General features: G+C 41.6%; 1 protein-coding gene across 1 annotated transcript in view; it reads right to left on the bottom strand.

The window, feature by feature from the left end:
• PHLPP1 (PH domain and leucine rich repeat protein phosphatase 1) overlaps positions 1–18,407 on the bottom strand; it is a 214,557-nt gene that overhangs the window by 87,100 nt on the left and 109,050 nt on the right. Inside the window, 1 exon segment of the mRNA XM_045458800.1 lies at positions 16,729–16,854. Coding sequence (XP_045314756.1) covers positions 16,729–16,854 — 126 coding nt within the window.

Genomic DNA, 18,407 nt, shown 5'->3' with positions numbered 1-18,407 from the left:
TTTTTCCACAATACTTTTCATTTTCATTCATTCACCATGTTTACTGGATATCTACTATGTGCCAATTAACTGACCTAGGTAAGCACATGGCATGCCTTCAGTAAACAAAATGAAGATCCCTGCCTTCTTTAAACTTAGGTCCTGTAAATAAGTAAATTATATGTTAAAAACTGGCAAATACTATGGAAAATAGAGCAAGGAAAAGGGGGTCAGGATTGTTGGAAAGGTGATAGGTTATGTTTAAATAGGTTGGTCAGGGGGCGCCTGGGTGGCTCAGTCGGTTAAGCGTCCGACTTCAGCTCAGGTCATGATCTCACGATTCGTGAGTTCGAGCCCCGCGTCGGGCTCTGTGCTGACAGCTCAGAGCCTGGAGCCTGTTTCAGATTCTGTGTCTCCCCCTCTCTCTCTGACCCTCCCCCATTCATGCTCTGTCTCTCTCTGTCTCTGTCTCAAAAGTAAAATAAACGTTAAAAAAAAAAAACAAAAAAAAAACCTTAAATAGGTTGGTCAGGGTGGGCCTCACTGGAAAGGTAATATTTAGACATGATGGACATGAAGAAGGCAGCTGAAAGGATTTGTCTAGAGGAACACTCCAGGCAGAGGAAGAGCAAGCAAAAGGCCCTAGAAACTAGAAAGGGATGTGCCTGGCATGTTCGAGGAACAGCATGGAGACCAGTAAGGTAAGGGGGAATGGCCTGCAATGAGATCAGAAAGGTAAGGTGGTGGGGGGGGGGGGCAGCAAATCCTTCAGGGACTTTTAGGGCGCTGTAAACACTCGGGCTTTTAACGTGAGCAAACTGGGAGGTGTGGAAAGGTGCTGAAAAGTCCCTGTCTCTAGACTGGAAGCTCCCCAAGGGCAGGGACTCTTGCCTATTTTGTTCACTGATACACCGATGCTCAGCACTTGGTGAGACCTCAGAGAAGTATGTGCCAGAAGAATGGCCACTAGACTTTATAGCCCTTCCTTCATCACCAGCTCACATCTAACCCACCTCATGGATTCTTTCACACGGAGACAGACTACTTTGAAGAGGACAAATTCTGTTTCGACTGAAGCATCACACTAAATAGTCTTTGGGCAACTAAAGATAACGATTAAATGTCAAGTGGGATTTGATTCCTTTCCTCATTCTGGACCACAAGCTGTTGCTGCTGGAAACAAGGGGGAAGAAACCGCTGTAACAAGGCTGCCACGAACACGAGCAGTCTGTGGGAGCCGTGGCAGAGCTGGGAACAGCTGTATCAAGAACAGAGATGATGCAGCCGGGCAGGGAGCTGCCGGGGTGACCACAAGAGCGACCACGAGTTGCACCTTTGCCTGGTCCCTGCAACAAAGGGGAAACATAAGTGTTTCCACCCAGACCAGCCTGGGCACATAAAGACCACGCCACCAAGAGGTTCTGCTTGAACCCCAAATGAAAGAACTACCAGCTGAACTACCCACACACATAGCACCTATTCAAACTAAGATCCTTCACAAGAAAGACCTAAATAAGTAACAAATCAAAAAGCCACCTGGATACACCTCGGAGCAAGTAGCCTTTTACTACTTTTTTTTTAATGTTTATTTTTGAGAGAGACAGAGAGAGAGAGAGAGAGAGAGACAGAGACAGAGACCGAGAGTGAGCAGGGGAGGGGCAGAGAGAGGGAGACACAGAATCCGAAGAGGCTCCCGGTTCCCAGCTGTCAGCACAGAGCCTGATGTGGGGCTCGAACTCACAAGCCATGAGATCATGACCTGAGCTGAAGTTGGCCACTTAACTGACTGAGCCACCCAGGTGCCCCTACTCTTTTTTTAAAGTAGTGAAAACAATAATAACAGCGATCATTTGGGGGTGCTTCAGCTGTGAGAGGTACTCTTAGCTGCTGCAGACATCATATGTAATCTTTACAACAACTCAGTACAGTAATGGTTTATCCTCATTTCAAAGATTAAGGTAAAACTGAGGCACAGAGTGTGCCCGTGGTCACACGGGTAAAGCGGCAGCAGAACCCGACTCTGAATGGGGGCCTGTACTTAGGACGCTCCTGAGCGTCATCCCTAGGATAATCTTAAGCCTCGGGAATGGCAGTGACAGGAGACAGTCCTTCGGAAGAGAAGCAGAGACCATCTGCGGACCACAAGCAACCTTTAGGGAAGGAAGAGGTGAAGCTCTGGGAGGGGGGGGGCACCATTCGTTTTGACCACGGGCTCTGCTCACTCCTATCGACACAGCTTGTCCACCTGGGCAGCAGTGAGGCCACCTGGTGAGCACCTAACTGTATTTTAAAAGGCGACAGGAAAAGTTTAAAGGGTTACAGAAATTTGGAAAGAAAGTGAAAGAAACAGGCAGAAGCAGAAATCGCCTCAAAGCTTTGTCATGGCAAGGGTTCTCAAAGGAACTCACAATTAGAGTATAAAATCCTTTTAGCAAAAGCCACTGTACTTCTATTGCACCTCCTGACATCAAGACAGTGGAAGACACAAAGAGGAGACACAAGCAACGTGACACACAGGACACCGGGCACAGTCTTCAAAATACTCAGGGCATAACAATTCTACCACTTCCTAGCCATGTGGCTCTGGGGTAAGTCACTTCACCTGTCTGTCCTTTGGTTCCCTCATCACTGAAGTGGAATAAATACCTGCCCTGACAAATTTAATGAGCTGCCGTAAATAACACCCCTTTTCTCATTTTAAAAAAATCAGGAGAGGCTCTGCAGACCTAGTATCCCCCGACCAACGTCCACAGCTACACGTGGTACAAACCTCGACGACGAAGAAAGGGCTACGGCACGGTCAACTCTTCTTGCCGTGGCGAGCGGTTACACAGATGTGGCTCGATTAGACCAAGGCAGAAAATTACAGAAGGTGTGCGGCTCACGGACCGTCCACGGACCACACGTGAAGGGACCCAAGCTGTCAGGTTTTCGAAGATTACTTCAATGTAACCGTGGATAGGGAAAACGGTGCTAGTCTGTATTAACGGCAAGACAATTTTCTAAGGATGATAGAGTCAGAGGGGCGCCTGGGAGGCTCAGTTGGTTAAGCAACTGGCTCTTGGTTTCGGCTCAGGTCACGATCTCATGGTCTGTGAGTCTGAGCCGCACATGAGGCTCCACGCTGACAGTGAGAGGTCTGCTTGGGATTCTCTCTCCCTCTCTCTGCCCCTCCCTCGCTTGTGTGCGCGTGCACATGCGTTCTCTCTCTCACTCAAAATAATCTTAAGATAAAACAAAATAAAATGTTTTTTTTTTTAAAGATGAATTAAATGGGATTTGCCCCCACGACCCTACACACTCCAGAAGACACATTAAAAGTAAACTTGAAATCAACCACCTTCTCAGGTTGTCTTCTTTTCCACGTTACTTGTAAACATGTGTGGTGAAGAAAAAAAGTTAATTTGGCCCTCAAAACATTTCCCCCAAAGAACACTGCAGGGCAAACATAAAAACGGTAATATGCACAGCAAACTTTTCAGGCTACCTACTGGGCTTCCAGATATTTCTAACATGCTACTCAGCTCAACACCTTCCTCGGCTGTTTCTTGTCAAGTCTTTAGGATGCTTCTGTCAAAATTAGTCCCTGCTCTGAGCTGAGTTGTATTTCTAAACTAACATCTCTCTCCTATCCTAACCTATCCTCACTAAGCTTTTGCAATAATCATCCTCCCTTGCAATCGGACTGTCCTCTGCATTATTCCCATTATTCTTGATGTTCATGGAGTCGGCGAACACCTTTTATTAGCAAGGGAAAGTTCAGAAAAACAGTCATGGGAGTTTTTTCTGTTGTCGTTACCACTATACTTCAGTGGAGTACTATTTATCCTCATTATGTGCCAAACATGCTCAAAGTGAAGCAAAATGACCCTGAAAGGCTTGGTCAAAGCAGCTGAAATAGCAGAAGTAATTCTGCTGCTGTAAAGTAAAAGGCTGCTACAAACTGGCATAATAAGTCACGAATTGCTCTGGCCTGGCCGTCAGTGGCTGCAAAACCACGCCCTGGCTACAGGGATGGTCTCTGGGGAGTTTACTACACTTCTATAAAAAATTCCTAACCTCTTAACTGACCTAGTGTTATTTAATCTTCACCCCCTTAAAAATGCTTTGGGAAGGCATGAGGTAGGAGAACATAAACTCAGACAGGCATTTACTGGTCTTTATTAGCTAAGCATTCTAGCAACTTATTTTCACTTTCATCCTCATCAATAATTTTGTAACACTTTACATCGAACCAAAGTTTCCAATATTAATAAAATTCAAACTATCACTGCTCTACAACATGCGATTGATCATTTCTTTTAAAAACATTTTCTACAAATATATAAGCAATGCCTTAAATTGACCCGACCTTTTCCCAGTGACATCTCTTTACTTGATCTTGTACTAACACTACCGTTTTACAAAATGCGTTTAACAGATGGAGAAAACTTTGGTACATTAATAAAATCTAACAGTTAATAATAAATAACGAGCCATTAACACTCACTGATAGGAGCATACCACGGTGCCAATTTTGTTAAAGCACTACTAAAGCGCCAGGCTATCACAATATAGAAAAAAGGACACCAAGAAATGTGGAACAAGAGCTCTGGCTCAGCTCCCGCCCGCTCTCTGCCAGGGGAGTGAAGGAGACGGGGGCCGGGGAATCCTTCCCCATATGGTTATCATTTGCTGCTATGAACTAGGCACCACACCCGGTCCTGGAGGGACGCACTCTGTGTCTTCAAAAGCTTGGTCTCTTGAGACGCAGACACCTACACAACTGTCATTAGAGGAGGTATGCACGGTAGTGTGATGAGAGCACACAGAGCCGAAAATGCAAACCTCAGAGCTCCCGCCACAACCCCAACACCCACATTCCCCTCCCCTGACCAAATGGACAGGTCTCTCAGGCCCGTGGGCAGAGACTCGCCCATCACCACCAAGAGCGGACAGAACCACGGCATCCGTCCGGGGAGCTCACGGCACGGCCTGCACTACCTTTCCGGGAGCCAGAAGCAGCAGCCAAAGACTCTGAGGCTCTGAGGAGATGCACAGCCAGCCTCCCAGGACGGCCCCCGTGTCACTCAGGCAGTTATCTCCCCTCCGCACACACACACCCCATTGTGTTTCTGAGTAACAACAGAAAAACAGGGCTCGGCTTGGGTGGGGAGCAAATCTGAACTCAGAGTTCCTTCCTCATTTCCTTATTGGCAAACTAGGTGTAAACAGTCCCTTTAGAAAGAGGCCACCTGAGAAAGTGGCATCTCCCCGACCACGGGGAAAAGACAGCCAACCACAAAAATACTTAAATTCTAACTTTCTGGAAAAAGTAGTAACATAAATGCATACTTAAATGATTCTACTATCAGAAATTAGCTACTTGTTTTGTATTTTAAGTTCCAAGTCTAACATACAAGGCTCGGTATATTTAACATGGAGAGGTCAATGACATTTTTCTAATTACTCCACTATTCCCTACTTTATGAAATTATAAACCAGACCAGTGGGTAGAAGAATTTAACTCTTCAGAGTAGTTATAGGAAATTCAATACAAATATTGGGATATTCCAATCTAGGCAAATATGTAATGGAAACTAAACTCTTGAGTATTTTCTAAATACTCAGATTCAAATGACTTAACTTCATAACATGACCAGGGGCGCCTGGGTGGCTCAGTCGGTTGGGTGTCCTACTTTAGCTCAGGTCACGATCTCACCGTTCCCGAGTTCAAGCCCCACGCCGGGCTCTGTGCTGACAGCTCCGAGCCTGGAGCCTGCTTCAGATTCTGTGTCTCCCTCTCTGCCCTACTCCTGCTTGCGCTCTGTTTCTGTCTCTTAAAAAAAAATTAACAAGTGAGGAAAAAAAGGTTAACAAATAATATAACATGACCAGTGAGAGAGATGTGGTTGATCATATATGGTAAATTCCTAATACAGCAATACTTGACAGGTTTTTGAAGAATCAGACAAGTAGCCTCCTCAATACCATATCAATTTAATCTGCCTTGGGTGATTCAGAAAGCATCTGAATCAAGATTTCTTAAATATCTCTTGATCGTCACTTAAGAAGATCAACGATCAGTGCACGGAGCCTATGCTTGTGTCCCTAGCAGCACAAGCCGTTCAACACACTGCCTGACAAACCACCTTTTTTTCGACCACTGAGCTGTCTGGATTCTGCTGACAACTGTGTACGTGAAGTACTTCCCTTTGATCTTTTCAACAAATTTCAGTTGTCATTTGAGTCTTGATTTGTTTTGTCCCCTCAGGCCACTGTGAAGCATTGGGAGTACATTTAAAGAAAAAAGAGCAAGGGAGCAGAACTTCCTGCACAGAGCAGTGCTGGGTACGTTATAGCTCAGTTCCCTCATCTGCAAAATGGGGATGTGACGGTAGATCAAGAGTTACCAGCTTTCACTGTAAAGCCCAATGACGTCCTAGAGATGTAATGAGTAAAAGACCTCATAAGGCTACTATACAGCATCTAGAAGAGTACTTGGCACATAGAAGCAGTTATCAAAATGTTAGTTGTTACTATTTGCATTACTGTGGTCACCACTAGATCAATTCAGTAGGCTAAATGATTTTTTTTTTATATTTTTTAATGTTTATTTTCGAGTGAGAGAGAGCAAGCACAAGTATGCGAGCATGAGTGGGGGAGCGGCAGAGAGAGCGGGAGACACAGAGTCCGAAGCAGGCTCCAGGCTCTGAGCTGTCAGCACAGGGCCCGATGCGGGGCTTAAACCCACGAACCACAAGATCGTGATCTGAGCCGAAGTCGGACACTTGACCGACTGAGCCACCCAGGCACCCCTAAATGATCTTATTAACAAAATAAATCAACCAGTTGGGTGGAGGGGAAACAAAAATTCTTTTTATTTTGGTGTTGACCTCATAAATGAATAGCTAATTCGCGTTGTATATAATGTCTAAAGCAAGGAAAATATCAAATACTCCGTGCTCATCAGCTGGTATCTGTAAGTACGTATATCAACAGATAACACCCACAAGGAAGCTAAAGAAGGGGCCGGAGAACCAAGTGAGAGAGGGACTTTTCTCATTTACCAGAGAGGTTCGTCCTAAAAACAGACTGCTAAGGGGTAGGGGAGGGCACAGAAATCATGATAACTTTAATATTCAGAGGTTATCAAACAAGTAAGAGAGCAGATCCGGTGTTGTACCCAACAGCAAACCTGGATTACTGTGTTGCAGCCACAGGAATAAAGACTTCAGCTCACTTTTAAGGAAGAACTGTTTGGTCAGACACTACAGGTCTCTGAAACACTACAGACGATTTTTAGGAGGGAAGGAAGTCTGGGAATCCATAAGGTCCTTTTCTAATCTTAAATTCTAAGTCTCTGAACTAAGAGCACTTCACGATGACTACAATTTAAGGTAAAACTAAAGAACGCTTTCAAAGAAAATACCAAATAATGGTTAAGGTAATTGTTCCAGAAAATGACAACAAGTAATATTGCCTTTTTTGGTGACTACGTTGCAAGTGCCCTTCCCAATCTTAAAATAATACGTTGTGACTTAAAAACACACCTGTTAGCTCCTCACTTGAAACCTAGAGTGTCTTTTATTGAAGGTAAGAACAATATACAGATAAAATCCACATGAGGAACATACCTCTTCTGTTTGCAGAGGTCCTGACCTAGAAGTAGAGCCTAGAAAAAAAGTGCGTGCCCAGCATAAAGAAAGGGTGGCATTCTCTCGTCCCTCCCTCCCAGTATCTCCCAGAGCAGGTGACAACTCCAACAGAGCTAGGAAAGAAAGCGGAAGGGGGTGAGAAGACATGAGCAGGCAAGATGGGAACACAGGATCAGTTTAAACTGCTCAATGTATAAGCCAGCAGCAAAAGTATGCCTCTTTTGTTATTATGATATGGTCAGCAAACTAGGTATTTTTTGACTCGTACAAAACTGGATTATAAAACTTTGGAGAAAATAAAATTAAATGGCTTTGAACTGAAATGACTCAGAACTCAAGGGAAAAAACCCTTCTTTAGGAATATATTAACTGGGATTCAGAACCCATAGTTGCCACAGGAGAAAAAAGAATAGACAGGATCAGCAATGTGGAAATAAGACGAAGCATATTTATAACCACAAAGAGATAAGTTTAATATTTTTTACTAACTTCATCACAGTATTATGTATTGCAAAATCAAAATTTAATGTAACCCAAAATATTTCACCCTCAGCTTAAATTCAAAGCAGAATTTCTAAGTTCCCCAATGTCATAAACTGCTGCTCATATCTATAATAAAGATTAAAAAATGTGAACTTTTCTGTAACAAATCCATTACTATGTTGGAAAGTTAGTTATAATATTTAGTAACTTATAATCAATTTCCCCAGGAAACGACATGGAACTAGCAGGAAACAAGGCAGACTGACCAGCACTTTTTTTTTTTGCTTTATCTAGCTTCTGTTTCTTTCCCATTTTCACACTGCTCAGACACCTGAGATATGGCTACATTTTCACATTTTACACAGGTGTGCCTTTGTACATACTTGACACCTCTCCTTGTTTTTGTTTTTTAATTTGAGAGAGAGAGAGAGAGAGAGCACGCGAGCACGTTCAAGTGGGGGAGAGGGGCAGAGGGAGACAGAGAGACAGAATCCTAAGCTGGTTCTACATTCTGCAAGGAGCCTGACACCAGGCTCAATCCCACGACCCTGGGATCATGGCCTGAGCCAAAGTCAAGAGTTGGATGCTCAACCAACCGAGCCATGCAGATGCCCCATTTATACCTCTCCTTTATATGCCCTTCCCTTGGGTGGCTCAGTCGGTTAAACGTCCAACTTCAGCTCAGGTCATGATTTCACGGTTTGTGAGTTCGAGCCCCGTGTTGGTCTCTGTGCTGACACCTCAGAGTCTGGATCCTGCTTCAGATTCTGTGTCTCCCTCTCTCTCTGCCCCTCCCCCACTCACACTCTGTGTCTCTCTCTCTCAAAGATAAACATTAAAAAAAAATTTTAATGCCCTTCCCTGTTGTCTTTGTGGTGAACTCCTATTCGTCCTTCAAAACTCAATTTGCCCATTACCTCCTTGAAGCCTTCCTGTACCCAAATAGCTCATATATTGGATTTCCAAACTTTTCTCATCTCTTCACTACAGAGTTTGTACGAGAGCAATCTCCGTGGGATGCAGGGACATATTAGAAACTAAAACCCATGTCACTTGGTTTCACTTAAGATTCTACCACACATCTACTAAATTATTTTTGGTCAAATGGCCCTAAATGCTCTCTCTAAAAAATGGGCATAAAATGTGAAGTGAGAGTTTCCAAAAACATGCCGTTAAGCCCTGGACTCCTTAGCAGAACCATACTGAGAACAAAGCTTCTTACCATTATGATCCCAATGGAATCAACTACAGTTACATCCCTAAAAGAAAGGTGGCAAATCATGAGGACAAAAAAGCAGCACATCCCCTAACCTACACTTCAGATGGTTGTACAAGGTGACTAATCTTATAGGGCTCCTTGCAGCTAGGTCTCATGACACAAATCTCCATACTGGAAACCTTAATCCCATTACACTAGAGTAATCTGACTCAAGTAGTTAGTGAAGTATTCTTTGAGTGAAACCCGGACAATAAAACACTCCCTTTAAGCACGTGAAAGAAAAAGTTCATTTGTGATTTACCATATACGTTATTTTTATTTAATGGGTGATATTTACTCATCACTTCTTGTGATATTTAATTCAGCATGACACGTGGCCCCGACTTGCCTACACCATGCATATTAAGAGTGAACCCAACATATCAAGGAACCAAAGGTTCACCACAGTGACTTAAAGAAAAGAAAAACAAGAGGCCTAGAATTAAAATACTATGGTTCGTGGTAGAAGAAGGATAGGAGAGAGAGGCACTGTGATAGCCATAGTCACTGGCAACTGCTAGCCACTGACAAGGAGAGACACTTGGGGCCTTCTGGGGCATGAATTTATAGCGATGGACCATATAACATACACATGCAACACAAGTGGTCACGGTTGATAATTGTGGAATCTGGGTCACAGGTATGTGGGTGTTACTCTACTATTGTCTCTACTTCTAAATATTTGACATTTTCCATAATAAAAAGTAAAAAACACATTCATGAACACCACCAAATCAGTGATCTGAATCCCCCTTTTCAAAATCTTCCTTGAAATGGAGAAACAGACTTTAAGGTGGAACAGTGTTACAGAAGTGACTAAGGCATAATTAAAAAGTTAGTATGCTTAGGCTGTAGATGTGTATAGAAACTAACTTTGAAAAGAAGTCACAGGATTAATCAACATGTCTAAAACTAACGTGCTCCAAAAAGCGGGCCACAGAGATGGGCATCAAGGTCAGCATTTCTGCAATGTCACTCATACATTTCACGGGGCTCTCCCAAATTCCTATTCTTCCCTCAGCTACCACCCTTCAGCCTTCTTCCCCACTCAGAAAACGTGCTGGCTACGTGTACCCATGCTGAGCAAGCAGAGCCCTTTTTTTACACTGCATACAACAGGATGTTACAACAGGATGTTTACTGAATTTTTAAAGCATGTTGTGCATTAATATTTTAGGGATGATTTACAATCAATATTGTCATCCTCCCAAAGGAGTCGTTTTCTTCGTGGTATCTGCTGCTAACACCCACCCCAAATAAAAACTCTATTGGGACCGTCTTGGGTATTATTTTTGCAAGCAATACAAAGTGCTAAGTTTTAAAAATATTAAGTATATAAGGGCCTATCTTGGTAGAACATTTCTAATTAATAATCTTTTACAAATGTTCCCCAAATCAAACAAATTAGAACAAAGATGAATATGTCTATTTTAGCTAAGATCCAGAAGCATAAAGTGAAAATAAAGAATTTTCCTTTTAAATTAATTATCTAATTCATTTTAATTTAAAAATCATTGGAATTGGTTCTCTTTGTCCTCCTACTCAGACTGAGGTGAGGATGGTCATTAAAACTCAGAAACTTGGGGGTACGTGAGTGGCTCAGTCGGTTAAGCATCTGACTCTTGATGTTGGCTGAGGTCATAATGGGTACAGTTTCAATATCGCAAGATGAGAAAAATTCTGGAAACGGATGGTGGGGATGGTTGCACAACAATGTGAATGTACTTACTACCACTGAGCTGTACATTTAGAAATGGTTAAGATGGGGGGCGCCTGGGGGGCTCGGTTAATTTTGGCTGAGGTCATGATCTCACGGTTGGTGGGATCGAGCCCCACATCAGGGTCTGTGCTGACTGCATGGACACTGCTTGGGATTCTCTCTCTTCCTCTCTCTGTCCCTCCTCCGCTGTCTCTCACTCTCTCTCAAAACAAATCAATAAACATTTTTTAAAAAATCAGAAACGTAGATATTTCTTTCTGTTCTTGGTTTGTTTTTCTTTCATATCCTTATCAAAATGAATCTCATTTAAACATCAGGATGTAAAGACAATCCATTCTGTGAAGGCTTTGTTTCTCAATAAGAAAAAAGAGGGGAGGGGAGGGGAGGGGAGGGGAGGGGAGGGGAGGGGAGGGGAGGAAAGGAAAGGAAAGGAAAGGAAAAGAAGAAAATCTCCATAGTAACCCTGAACATGACTAAGCTGTAGAACTTCCTAATACCTCCAGACATGAGCAAGAGCAGAGGACAGTGGAAGGGGAAGCTACAAGTAGAAGTGGCTTATGAGAGTCACCCTTGACCATGCCAAATTCCCCACAAGCACATATGCCCCAACGGATCAAGCTTCTCATCATCCTTCTTCCAGCAGCCCCAACCTACTCTCCCAGGATGCTGAATTAAAGCAGAAGATATGATCACAGGACTCTCCTCCACATTCGAAGCTTAAAGAAGAGCATGGCCCTGTCTTACGTGCAATTCATATCCGAATAGGGGGTTCTCACACTGATTTCTTCTATAATATCTAACCTCTTCAACCAGCCCCTTACAACTGACTTCTCCTTCCATTCACTAACCCTAACAACTTCTAAAAACGTGTATCTGGTTTGCAAGACAAGAGAAAGGAAAGACATTGTATCTAAAATCTGCATTTACTAAGATGTTCTGCCCTTTGTCCCTGACCCCTGACTTTTCAGGAAGAAATCTTTCTTTCTGATGTGTGCCATCCTCAATTGTGTTAACCCCAAAAGGCTCCTGTGGTTGTCAAGAACAGCAGAAGGTCCTTTGTTCAGATAAATCAAGCATATGTGTGTCTTTATCTCCTTAAAATATACATAAAAACAAATAATACTTTAAAAAGATTGTCTGGGGGCGCCTGGGTGGTTCAGTTAGCTAAGCGTTCAACTTCGGCTCAGGTCATGATCTCGCAGTTTGTGAATTTGAGCCCCACGTTGGGCTCTGTGCTGACAGCTCAGAGCCTAGAGCCTGCTTCGGATTCTGTGTGTCCCGTTCTCTCTGTGCCTCCTCCACTCACACTCTGTCTCTCTCTCTCAAAAATAAACATTAAAAAAAATTTTTTTTAAATAAAAAGATTGTCTGGGGGCACCTGGGTGGCTCAGTGAGTTAAGCGCCCAACTCTTGGTCTCAGCTTGTGTCATCATCTCGCAGTTCGTGGGTTCGAGACCCACGTTGTGCTCAGTGCTGACAGCATGGGGCCTGCTTGGGATTCTCTCTCTCTGCCCCTCCCCTGCTTGCTCACTCACCCTCTCACAGAAATCAATAAATAAACTTAAAAAAAAAAAAAAAAGATTGGCCAATCAATGGTAACAGCAGGAATGGTGGCCATAAAATTATTTTATTTCTGTATTTAGTCTCTCTCTCTCTCTCTCTCTCTCTCTCACACACACACACACACACACACACACACACACACACACACACAGAGTTAGAATTACTATGTGTCGGTATAAGTCTATCATGTCCACCTCTGACGTAAGCCCTAGGAGGTTCTATTGCTATTCCCTTTATCAAATGAGAAAGCCTAAAATTTAGAAACTTACAGTGACAGAGTCCGTGAATGGTGGAACCCGTGTCTACCTTAGTTTGAAACCTAAATTCCTTACTCCCACACCATTTGACTTCTCCGAACATTGAGAGCCTTTCTGAAAGGAAAGGAGGTTAAGGTTCTAATTCAAATTCATTCTAGTTAATACCAGTTAACCACTAGTTAACTACTTGTTAACACTAGTAACTTAAGGTAATTAAATCCGCCCCCCCCCCCCCCCCACCATCCTGGAAGCACTCACAGACACTTGTGTGAGATATAAGCTGAGTCTTGTTGTGGATGGATATGCTTGTGAATTATCTTCTCTTGTAGCTACATTACATATCAAACACTTTCTAATGGCAATGTAGTAATCGGTGGAAGAGGACAACTCACGCCAACACTTCACCCTGGCACCATCATGCTTCCTGGGCCACAATTCTCCCCCAACCCCCACCTCTCCTGTGAGAGTCCTGATGGGTGCATCTATTCATGGTTTGGACAATCAGAGACAGTACCTTATTACAAACACACCATCCTATGAAGATGGCATGTCAGCCACCCAGCAACAGCAAAGAGTCAAACATATGACATTTACAACTGCCAGTTAGAAATCAACAATTTCCACACCTCTTTTAGGAGGCATTTCATAATCTACCCTCTTTCATTTCACTTCTTTGCTGTCTCTCTAGAAACAAACTCTTTGAGGTTAAAAACTGTATTTTGCCATTGCTCTAAAGGTGCATATATAGTCTAATGAGTATTGTGGTTTCTGAATGAGTCTACAATTTACCTAGCAATTCAGATCAAGAACCTAGAAGGCATTTTTTATTCCAAAATTTTCCTCATGCTTTGTACGTAATTATCAGTAATCCTGTCTCTCAATCTTCAAAACACATCCCAAAATGCATCTATCCACTTCTCTCCATCTCTCCTTTCACCTCTTACCTGGAAAATACCACAAGAGCCTCCTCCCAGTCAGACCCCACCCCTTGCTTCTCTTCTTGTCCTCCATAATCCATTCACTACACAGCAGCCAGTGTCAGACTATGTAACTTTCTGAAAGAGAAGTCTTTCAAATGGCTTGCCATTATGCCAATCATATAATCCAGAGTCTTTACCCTGTTTTGTAACCTAAAATCCCTGCCTTCCCTGACTTCGTGTCCCTTTTTCTAGTATTAGGACTTTCACACCATCTTTTCCAACTACCTGGAAAGTTCCTCCCACCAGGTCTTCAAATAATTGGATACTTCTTTTCATTGAAGTTCCAGTTTAGGGGCGCCTTGGAGGCTTAGTAAGAGTCCGACTCTTGATTTCGGCTCAGGTCATGATCTCACAGTTCATGGGATCAAGTCCCGCGTGGGGCTCTGAGTTAACAGCATAGAACCTGCTTGGGATTCTCTCTCTCCCTCTCTCTCTGCCCCTCTCCTGCTCATGTGCACACACTCTCAGAATAATAAACATTAAAAAAAAAAGTTATTCTTCATCATTCTTGGCCATTATAACTTGTATTATAGCTCTGTGATTATTTGATGTTTTCTTTCTTGTCTGTTTGCTTATTTATCATGTTTCCCCAATGTAAGTGCTACCGAGAGAGAGGAATTAGACTTGTTCTTTGCTATATATCCCAGTGCATAAAACACATACTTGACATACAGAAGGTGCTTCATAAATGCTGGCTATCTTTAGAACAGTGACTTATCAGTTGGGTGGATGTTAATTAAACTCAATACCTATTAATCTTTTTGTTATTATTGTTTTAATCAAAACAATTGTCATTGGTAACCTTGATAATTTACCTGTTTACTCACATCCTTATTCATGTTTAAGAATTTATACCTCTGACTTGTTCCAAAAAGAATGTAAAGCAGCTGACTATGACACTGCATTTGGTTTAAAAGGTCAAAGCATCTCCACATAGGACATTATAGGAAATACCTGACCAACACTCTTCAAAAGTGTCAAGGTCATATGAACCACAGAAAGACTGAAAAACTGCCACAGACCAGAGGAGAAAAAGGAGACATGACAATCAAATGAAATGTGGTACTCTGGACTAAATCCTGGGACAGGAGAATGAAAAATGCTAGTAAAAAACACTAATGAAAAAGCCAGTAAAATCCAAATAAATTTTCAAGTTTACATCAGAGTAACGTGTTAATGTTGGTTTCTTAGTTTTGACAACTCTGTCATGGTAACGTAAGATCTCTGGGAAACTGGGTGGGGCTACATGGAAACTCCCTGTACTATCTGTATAACTTTTCGCTAAATAGAAAATTATTCCAAAATAAAAAGTTTATTTAAAAAAACCAACATCTCAGGGTGCCTGGGTGGCTCAGGTCACAATCTCACAGTTCACGAGTTCAAGCCCCACATCTCGCTCACTGCTGCCAGCACAGAGCCTGCTCTCGACCCCCTGTCTCCATGCCGCCCCTCCCCCATGCGTGCACATGGGCTCTCTCTCAAAAATAAACATTTAAAATAAACACGTCAATCAATCAACATCTCCATACAGAAAAAAAATTCAATGTACTTTGACCACAGTTTGGCATTTTATTCCGAATAAAACAGAGTGTAGGCCGTTGACTTACTGCTTTGAACCCACGTAACCATTTAAATATAAAAGCACAGTATTATTTAATATTTGTCTCCTCACATTTGCAACCACAAAAGTAATTTTAAAACGACCATGCAGATGTATTCATTGCCTCTAATAGCACATTAATTCTACAGACATGCCGAAAGAAGCGTCATCCCTCCCATTTTCTCTAGCAGGATGCTGCCCTATGCAATTAGAACCTCCACTGGCCAACCAGGTTGGGAGAATCTTCTGAGTCCCTATCAACCTACATTCTGCCCATTGCTTGTTCTCTAAAAGGAGGAAGCACTAATGTTCTTAAGTGCATTGCGTCATCAGAGAACATAGCTTTTACTTGACAATTCACAGGTAGCCAGTATATCAAGAAGTCTTTCTAGACATTATTCTCGAATTTTCTGTTAACTGTTGACAAAGTTATTCCCTATTCATTCACTTGATAAACAATTACATCATACAGCAGTTGGGATCACACTGAACTTGGATAGCAAACTGGATTATAAATTAAAAAATATGAAAGCAAATTCCAGTGTAATGTTTCTACACCCAAGAGAGGTTTCATCATTTCATAAACACACCCAAAACCAAGGCACAAAGTACTGCAACCCACCCATTTTACACATAATTCTATAAATGTGATGTAAAATCATCTTCACGCAGAGTACCTGAAATACCAGCATTTATTCTGGCTTCCATTACACACACACACACACACACACAGGTATACTGTTTCATAGGTCATGGTGATCTCATTTAAGTAGGAGACTATTAAACAGTCAAGAAAATGATGATGTGAAAAGAAATTAAGCCATTTGAAAGGCAGAAGTTGGACAGGTGAAAGGGAGTGGCACAGATTAAACCACTTAAATGAAAAAATAGAGGAAGAGGGGAAATTTGTAACACTTCTCTGGGTATTTTGTGGTTTTGCAGTTGTCCGACCCTGGGCCAGTCCCTTAAATATTCTTAGTCTACATTCTTTATAACATTAAGATAGTAATGCCAGTTTACCCACTGAGTTCTTTTTGTTCTTTTTTTTTTTTTTTTTTTTTTTAGGGATAAACAGAACCCAGCAAATGAAGCACAATTTAAAAATTTTTCAGTTGGCTACTTTTCAGCCAAAATGAGCTTTCAGAAAACTAAAAAAATTATTAGGTATAATACTATATTCTGGAACTGGGTAAAGGAGAAAGCAACTCTAGCCAGCTAGAAGTTGAAAAATATTCTTGGGCAAGCACTTACCTTGGAGACTTGTCGAAGCCACCTTAAATACTCCGTGAATGTATCAAAACAAATGTAGTAAGTCTGGCTTTGGGGTCCAGAGGAGCTAAATGCTAAACAGTGCTGGTGCTTTTTCACTTCTTCTACCTATAAAAACAGAGACAAAAACACATCAGGAAAGCAGACCATTTACATAGTTCATTAACCATACCTTAGGTCAGTGAGCCTACACAGATTTGCATCTTTCCCTATATATGTTCCTCTTAATACTTAAAACACGTAAGTTCCTGAGTCTGACTAACCAACTTGAATTACAAGGAAATCGAAAATGGGGAGTTTTATCTTCTTTAGATTTCCCCACAGTAGTGAAATTCTCTTCTTCCTGTTTAGATTGGAACAGACGCCCTTTCTTATCTTTCTATATCCTCACAATAGGCTGCTGGGGTTCTTCCTTCCTTTGGGAGGAGTTTTACTTAAGACTTAAGGATTTTTACTGCAGAAGGATTTTTACTTTGAGCGACTTTTGTATTAGTCTGCATTACAACCTTTTTTAAAAAGAAGTCTTCAAGCGTGTTAAATAAGTTTTTAAAAATTTAACGTGAAATTGAGTTTAACATGAAAGAAAACTCTACCATAAGAACTTTCAAGTCCTAATAAGGCAGCGATACAGTCAAATCAAATTTCCACTCCCAGTAAATGCTTCCTAAGCAGGAAAAGTCCAGACAATAAAGTAACATGGTATTCCACAAGCTCCTATGCTGCAGTTACAAAACTAATCACAAGTCATAAAGAGTAAAGAATTTTCAAAAAGATCAGTATCACAGACTATGTTCTGGGACCAAAAGGCAATTAAAAGTTAGATGTCAATAATAAAAATTCCATTTAAAATCCAAGTGTACTGGGGTGCCTGGGTGCCTCAGTCGGTTAAGCGTCCGACTTCAGCTCAGGTCATGATCTCACGGTCTGTGAGTTTGAGCCCCGCGTCGGGCTCTGTGCTGACAGCTCAGAGCCTGGAGCCTGCTTCAGATTCTGTGTCTCCCTCTCTCTCTGCCCCTCCCCTGCTCATGCTCTGTCTTTCTCTGTCTCAAAAATAAATAAAGACATTAAAAAAAATTAAAAAAATAAAAATAAAATCCAAGTGTACTTAGAAAACTAGTACCACACTTCCAAACAAGTAAAAAAATAAATAAATAAATAAATAATAGAAATTTAGATAGTTTTAGAACTGAACCATTAAAAAATACATATCAAAATTTATGGAATGCAACAAAAGCAGTACATAGGGGAACATTTATAATTATAAATACTCACATTAGAAAAGAAGGCAGAATATTATTTTGATTGATACATGTCTCAAGAACTCAGGGGGAAAAATACCAAACCAAAAACTGAATAAATTCAAGCCAGAATAAAGGTGACATCAAAAAACAGAAATTAATGTCATGAAAACCAAATATACAACAGAGAACATGAACTTTAACAAAATACTGGTTCGTTGAAAAGGCTAATAACAAAGTAAATGTCAACAGATATTAGTTCATGATATCAGCTGAAGACAGACATAAATAACATTAATAATGAAAAGAGAGATAGGCCTACAGATTAAGCAGAGATTAAAAAGAACATTATAAACAATTCTGTGGCAAAATCTCAGCAAAATATATTTTACTAACACTAAATCAAGAAAGAAAAAAAACCGA

This window comes from Leopardus geoffroyi, chromosome D3 (assembly GCF_018350155.1).
Source record: "Leopardus geoffroyi isolate Oge1 chromosome D3, O.geoffroyi_Oge1_pat1.0, whole genome shotgun sequence".
Lineage (NCBI taxonomy): Eukaryota > Metazoa > Chordata > Mammalia > Carnivora > Felidae > Leopardus > Leopardus geoffroyi.
This window is presented reverse-complemented; position numbering and strand designations above follow the sequence as displayed.